General features: G+C 49.5%; 2 protein-coding genes across 2 annotated transcripts; one reads left to right on the top strand and one right to left on the bottom strand.

Moving 5' to 3' along the window:
* Positions 1 to 1,247: 1,247 nt before the first annotated feature.
* Pmar_PMAR007450 (hypothetical protein) lies at positions 1,248 to 1,526 on the top strand (the record flags this gene model as incomplete). Its single annotated transcript, XM_002774872.1, has 2 exons — positions 1,248 to 1,381; positions 1,418 to 1,526. 2 exons carry the CDS (start codon positions 1,248 to 1,250, stop codon positions 1,524 to 1,526), a joined length of 243 nt encoding a protein of 80 aa, XP_002774918.1.
* A 236-nt stretch (positions 1,527 to 1,762) lies between these two features.
* On the bottom strand, positions 1,763 to 3,660 carry Pmar_PMAR007449 (hypothetical protein; the record flags this gene model as incomplete). Its single annotated transcript, XM_002774871.1, has 3 exons — positions 2,651 to 3,660; positions 1,993 to 2,621; positions 1,763 to 1,837 (listed from the first exon to the last, which is right to left on the bottom strand). The coding sequence occupies exons 1-3, from the start codon at positions 3,633 to 3,635 to the stop codon at positions 1,763 to 1,765; spliced, it is 1,689 nt and encodes a 562-aa protein (XP_002774917.1). The 5' UTR covers positions 3,636 to 3,660.
* Positions 3,661 to 7,589: the final 3,929 nt, after the last annotated feature.

Raw genomic sequence — 7,589 nt, 5'->3', positions numbered from 1 at the left:
TCGAGAGCTCTATGTAAACTTGAGATGACATCGAAAGAATTCAAAAAGCCACCCCTTGACTCCCTTTGTTCCCAAGTATCCGACAGCCTATACACGGCTCCTATCTTGTCAGTGGTAAGCTTTTACATAGCATCATCACACATTCCTCGCAGCATATCTTCCCGGTACGGGTATAAGAACATGTGTTGCTCTTCAGCTCTACGCCTATCTGTTATCGGGTCCCTCTCACTCAGCTTCTCCTTGATATAGGCTTTGATCACTTCAATGTCAAACTTGGATGTGTATTGTCAAACTTGTGTGCGTATTGTCAAACTCGTGTGGAATATTGTCATTCTTGATTGTAATATATTCTGCCAGTGTCAAACATGAATTCTCACTGTCAAACTTGGTTGCTACAAAATATAAAAGTGACAAACTTGGATTCTCATTGTCAATCTTGATTGCAACAAATTTAGATTGTGACAAACTTGGATTCTCATTGTCAATGTTGGTTGTTACAAGATAGAAAAGTGACAAACTTGGATTCTCATTGTCACTATTGATGATAACATTGTCATTCTTGTCTGCTCACTTGTCAAACTTGCACGGGAAAAGGTGTAGTCTTACAAACGATCGAGCTCTGCGAACAGCTTGATCGAAGTAAAATCCCGGCTTGAATTGCGTAACATTGTCCCGAATCGATAAGCCAGAAAGGTGATATTGCTATCGAGCGCCCCTCCACTAGGAAGGGCTGCCCGAAAAAGGCTTGTGTGAAACGCGTGGATGGAAGAGGACGATAGAGCATATGGTGCATCATCCGATAATAAAAAAGGTTCTCGTTCTTGGACGACGCCACCATGGGCGCCGAAGTCGATGCTCGACGGTCGATCCTCGACGCGATGATGATGAATACCTCTCAAAAAAGTCATTTGGGCTCTTGGAGGATCCACACCCAGCCGTGATTACCTTGCTCGGTTTTGGCCAGTTCGTTCCCTATAGCCAGACTGGGGGTCTGGGACTGCTTTCGGGCAAGCAGGTATATCCTTTCGAGACCTATTGCAAGGGTTGGGGTATTCCACGGGGAGGGGAATGAACGGAATCTTCATGGCGGAAGGTCCAGTGCTGTTGAACAGCAGCTGTTCTCGTTTGAGCCAACTGGCTTCCCCTTTGACTTTCGTGCTCCCCAGCTACGTCACATGTGGCACAATAATTGTGGCACAATTTCCAGGAGGGTTTAGGAATGTTGCCTGGCCAAGCATAGCAACCTAATGGCCTGGAAAACCATTGAGCTGGCCGAGGAGAGCAATAAGGTGGAGGAGCAAAAGATGGCTACCGCCTTAGGTCGATGGTTATCAGAATGCAACAAGGTTCTTGCGGATGCCAGCAAACGGGACACTGAAGAGTTCGAGGTCGAAGATACTTCGGACATTTTTCGCAGGTGGTGTGATTTCGCGCCTAAGGGCCGTCAAACATGGTCTGACTTCCTTGCCAGAGAGCGTATGCTATATCCTCAGCTTGAAGGTGTCGAGCTGATTGGTACTGCGTGACAGGTGGGGCGTGATAGACTCCTGAGGGCCCTGTCGACCTATCCTTATTTCAAGAATGAAGTCGCGGAAGCTCAAGTCAGAATGGCGTTTGTCTGCTTACGAAATTCTGATTACAATAGGGGTGTAAAGTTCAATCATTTGCTTCCCCAATATCTACTCCGATCAACTCTGATCCTTAAAATGCGATGAAATGGTCACCCTGAGGGTATTTCCGCATCTCGTTCGAGGATCGTTAGCTAAAGCTTGGAGAAAAAAGCCTCTAATCGGCCGAAATTGAGACCAATGTTGCCGAGATAAGCCATCACAGATGGCTAACCTCCGAAACATCCGGAAAAAAAGGGTATCGAGTTATGTATAACAGGAGTGATGGGCCTTGTCGGTGAAATAATAACGACTAAAATGATCTCAAAACGAACTAGTTGTGCTATTAAAAAGTAGAAGAAAAAACTACGGCTCATATTATTACAGGGCCAACGTCGAAGAGCTGCCAACGATAGTCCCAATGCTTCTTGAACTTCCCCACGCCGGCCCAAGCATGGAAATTGACACCCGAAAGGAAATGCCACTTATTATATGCGTGGTCGACCGTGTTGGCCTTGATATCGAGGCTCACGGCGGCGTATGCCACTTCAGCACTCACAGAGGTACCAATAACACCGTATGCAGTGAGGTCGTCCTTGGGGGCAGCAGTGCAATTAATCTTGGCGTTGATGGCCCAGTTTATGACGTCACCAGCATAAGGTACGTGGACAATGAAGTTGACGGTGATTGCAATCTCTCCTTCGAACCCACCATCTACCCTCTTCTTAGCCGGATCTTTACTGGTCATGCATACGGATATCGCGAGGTGAACTCCGTCGGATTGACCATACTGGAAGACCAGCGCGCATCCACCCGCATCGATGGTAAGACTCAATATGCTCCCCTCGTCCTTCTTCAGGGTAACGCCAATAGATAGATGGGCGCCTTTGGTAGCATCATGAATGTCTATGATATTCACTTTGGCTCCCAGGGTTATAGATGGGTTAAAAGATGGGCCCAAAGAAGCGTCCAGAGAGACAGAGATGCAGTACTTCTTTTCTTGCTTCCCACCAGCTGCGACACAACCCTTGGGGTACTCGAACTTGACGTGTACTCGAATTCCGCCAGAGCACGGTGAGTTGTTGCATGGAAATACTTGTCGGCAGCTGAGCCCTTCTCGATGGTGAAGTAGCTGATACCCTTGAAGCCTTCAAAAGACCTCAGTCTACGTTTACTCATCCAATCAAGATCACGGCCCTCAGAGAAAAACTGACGGGTCTTCTCGGAAACGAATGGAGCATAAATCATGTCAACATCGACATGAGGGGCCTCCATATCATCTCCAGCGGTTAGACGACGATCACCATCAATTTGATAGTTGTCATACACAGTCTGCATGGCCCCAGCGACTGTTAGATCATCTTTGAGAGGCTCGATCTTATCAAAAACCGACTCTTGGAAAACCCGGGAGTTCGAGAAGGTGTTGACAGCAAGAAGCTTATTCGGTTTCTCGTTGTTCTTCTCAGTGTATAGGATCCAAGCATCAGGGGCAAGACCGGCTTGGTAAATAGCAGTATAGTTAGCGCCGGTGATAGGATCTATATCCCGGGGTGCGTACAGTATCCACTTATCCAACGAAGCATCATCGGACTCTTGAGGAACCCACCCTCCGTCGGCCAGAGTGCCACCAATGGTAGTCTCCTCGGGGGTGTCCTCAGCCGCTTCCACAATGGATACAATGGAAGATTGGCGGTTGAAGAGCTTCTTGACAACTTGGTGGTCGGGGGATTTGATCGACATAAGGAAGGTGTAAGGAAGGGCAGGAGAGGCTTGAACCGACAATTGGCCGTCTTTAGCGATGATCACATCCTCCCTGGTAGTATGAACACCATTCTCCATACCAGGCAAGGTGAGCCCGGAGGTTCCTTCAGCCAAAGAGATACCGCACGGAGCCGGGTTGCCATTAGCGTCGACGAGGCCGAGATTACAGTACTTCTTGGTAGTAATGTGCATACGCACATTTCCCTCGCCGAAACCAGCTTGAACGCCTATCAAAGGCAGGATCAAACAGGAGACTTTGGACAACATGGTGAGGGGAATACGAACACGAACTATGGTATCTCTTGACTCAAGGTCGAATCTAACCAGGGCTTACTCAAGGGCATGACTATGTACTTACTCGAGTGGCACTACGATATCCGAAGAAAATTCTTCGTTAATGGACCCTCCGAAGCTTACTTCCGAACAGGACACACGTGCTAAGCGTTTTCACGCACACAATATTCACGCGGACTATTCGTGGGAGGAGGGACTGGGTAAAACCCTAGGTTTAACAACCGCGAAAGTAGAACATTAACACTAATATGACAAATATGTGGCTAAGGTATGATATTCGGGTCAACCGAATCGGATGTGAGAGTGAATCAATGTCAGCCTCAACCTGACGCCTCTCTGCAGCGACTATCTCTCAGGGACAGGAAGTTTCTATGTCGAGGGCGTCGAGTCAAGCTCCCCTTCTGAAGGGGCCCTTCAGACTGAAGGGACATCAGTATTGAGTAGGTTGTTGCCGTCCTGCATAGTAATGCCCGCCATCGTGCACTGTATGGGCAATCAATGTTATAAGCCATGAATCATAACCTATAACATTGATTGCGCTACAATTGCGCTGTTGCCCAACTGCGCAACATCTATGGCATACAGGTGGCACACTATGTGCCACTTCTATGCGTAGATATCAAGTTTTATCAATGACAACAGATCCCACCCACGTCTCCTGCTCAACTAGTCGACGGCAATGGCTCCAATACATCATGATATGAGCCTATAACAACGAGGTTCGCTACGTGAATTTGTGCGCTACTGACAGTAGCCTACTGTTACGATTTACTGGCGCGCGCACCTGAGCTCGCCGAACTCGACATAGTAACATCATGTGTGCCAGTTATCTTACATGATGAGATGGGGATGCTTGTCCAGGCCGTAAGTGCTTTTCTGTTGTTAATACAATGTTCTTGGACAACTAGACCTATTCAAGTTTGTTGCGACTCTCCGATCAACCACTTAAAAAAGGAAAATTAAAGCGCAGCAACGCTAACGACTGACAGAGTAAATCTCAGGCCATCTCGTGGAAGACGACTAGTCATCCCTTCATTATCTTGTAGTCTTGAAACAACTAGAACTCTTTAGCATGTTTCCCATGCTTCTCCATGTTAGGGGGAGCAACATAAGCAAGGAGCATAACTTATGCCACATAAAAGTCATCGGAGCCAGCAGGTGAGCCAAAGAAGAGCAAAATCTGATCTTCAATCATTCTCCTTCATTCCATTCGTCGGGCTTTGTCAACCGAGACAAATCCCAACGCAAAATCCACTACGAGATCACGGGCTGTCCAGACGAAGGGTGAGAGAGAGGCGGACAGACCGCAGCCGTAGCAAGTTTTTGTCGACGGCACGAGGTGTCGAACCCGCGAAGGTTACGGCTGAATGGATTCAGGGCTAGCTCCCTTATCCATTCGAGTACATCGTCTGTCGAACGAGTATACCCATTGAGCTGTGGTTCGGTGCTAGCCGAACTCGCTCGGCGGACATGACGGAGACTTTGTGCAAGAGTCAGTCTCTCGTCCACCAGACCACAGCTGTAGGAGCCAGTCACATCCCGTAGGTATGCGGCCGATGCTGATGCATTGTCGAGGCTGGCTCGACAAGCATATTCATGATTGGCCGTGACGCTCACGAAAAGAGGACTGTGATGATCTGGGAGCGTCTTGCATGCTTCCAACCGAGGCTGCTGGCCTGATGCAGCCTTATGGGCTGTTGGTCGTGGTGGCCACAGCTTCCACACAGTGGTGGTGGCGGCTGGAAGCACGATACTGGAATATGGATATCTGACTTGATGATCGCTGGCTGACGGTGAGCCGGAGCATTGTCAAGTGAAAGATAGGGCATGAGAGGAGAAATGTCCCCTTTGTTGGAGTGGGAGGCCCATCTTTCGATTGATTCCGACATTGCAGCTGGCGATCCTCAATAGCTCTCTCTCAATGACACCGGATTAGCGTCTCGGACTTCTTGGTGTTGTCGGGACGATAGAATGGGGGTCTCGATATTCGACTCTCGAGTCGTAGAGATTTCCTTCAGCTTCTCAAGGAAAGGACTGATCTCTCCCGATCGTGGTTAACTAGACTCAAGCGAGACTTCGAAACGGGTATAATGTTCCATCGTGAGTGGGTGCTGAGTTTGAGACACTCAGATTGAGGACATCATCGTGAAAGTCGCGGCGACCTGTTCATTCTTCATCCGAGGATTCGTCTACAACAAATCTCGACGCGGCTCGAGCGTGGATGTCCGGAAGATTGAGGTAGACTTGGAATGCTGCGGAGCGCCATCCTCCCATCCTGAGGAGCACTGATGGAGCGACTTCCTGTTCGGATAGATCCGTTGCGTGTCCACGACGGAAAGAGTGCAGCCCAAACTGCTGCGGGTCCGAGAGACCCAGGTTCACCAGGCGTTGTCTCAGTAACGCTCTCAATCCCTCAGCTGACATCTTGGGCAGGAGAGATCTATCTGATGAGCTTCGGTGCATGAGGCGCGTGGCATGAGTGTGTGGGCATAACTTAGCTCCAATTGTCGAGCAGACACAGAAACGGATCAGTGTCACTGGTTTGTTGACGTTCTTCCTCTTCTGGAGGCGAATGACGACAGAGTGGTCAACATTTATTGTTATGTTCGTCTTGGACAACGGCAGAAGCTCCGATGGGATACGAAGTAAAAACCAATAGGCCAATACGAAGGCTGACGACGCCGGATCATCCGGTGGGGAATCCCCATTGTGATTTGGTTTGCTTTCGGGGATGAGCCGACGGAGTAAGGTGAGTTGGATGGCTCTCATTCTGCGATTCCCACCTGGATGTTCACTGAGTTGACCCTTGAGAGCGGTAGCGATCAATGGCGAGTTGAGCTCGGAAGCGTCTTTCCCAAGCAATAAAGCCCACTTCCGAAGATGACTGACATAGTTTGCTGCAGTACGGCCGTTGCGGAACGTGGAGATCCAAGAAACGATTACCGTCGAATCGACGGGGAAAGTCTCGATGGTGTTCCCTGAGATCTCGGATAAGCAGTTGATGAACGTGGTATAACTTCTCAGCCGGAGAGGTACTGGCGGATCGTCGTTGATCCGACGACAGAGAGAGGGTCCTCATTGCGCTTAGTTGCAGTAGCTCTAGAACTGGCGCACCCCTTGCGTGGGCTGCCCTTAGAGCAGTGCATACCTGACTGGGCCGTGTGTCTCCTCGTAGAATCGGTGCCAGTGGTGAATCTGGTAAATTGCGGATTTCGATGAGGGATCGTGCTAGATCCTCAGTCGAGGCGCTGCCGGATCTGCCACGAGGCGGCGGTCTGGTGTTGCTGATTGACATCTTTGCAATCTTCAACCGGGACAGAAAAAGAAAACTGCTCGCGGGTGTTGTTGAGTGTGCCAGAGATTATTATATCACGCTAAACTCAAAGTCATGCAAGGGAAGAAACAGTTCTTAAGTCAGAAGTTTTCAATTGTACAGTGAGGGCCATACTGCTGGGACCCGAGAGAAACTTCGAACCAAAGAGAAATCGTGCCTGGATGGACCATCGGCTAGGTTTTGCGCCGAAGGGACGCGGGATATCCATAGATTGACGCCCTTTCGAGAAACCAGGCGCCAAAATTCTTTGACCATGTCGTTCAGATCATTTTGGCCCGAACTACCCCGGATGAGTGCGTGATTTACTGGCTCGCTGTCCACAAATAGCCATGCAGTTCTTCCTTTCAACGATGAGGCGAAAGTGCGTATGGCAACGAGGGCGGCTAATAACTCAAGAGGCACGATCTGCGTAGCTCGCTGCTTCCACGATCCGACTATGCCGCTATCTGCAATCTCGGAGAAGTAGCGGTTCTTCTTCCCAGTCTCTGAACCGGAGCACAAGACCGCTCCGAGTCTTCCCTTGGCTCCCTCGGCGTCAGAGTATATCACGAGCGCGTTCTCGGTTGGAGGCTTCATTGGGAAGACGCGGCTGA

This window comes from Perkinsus marinus, assembly GCF_000006405.1.
Source record: "Perkinsus marinus ATCC 50983 genomic scaffold scf_1104296957216, whole genome shotgun sequence".
Lineage (NCBI taxonomy): Eukaryota > Perkinsozoa > Perkinsida > Perkinsidae > Perkinsus > Perkinsus marinus.
Note: the sequence above shows the minus strand (reverse complement) of the source record. Positions and strands in the feature narration are given on the sequence as shown.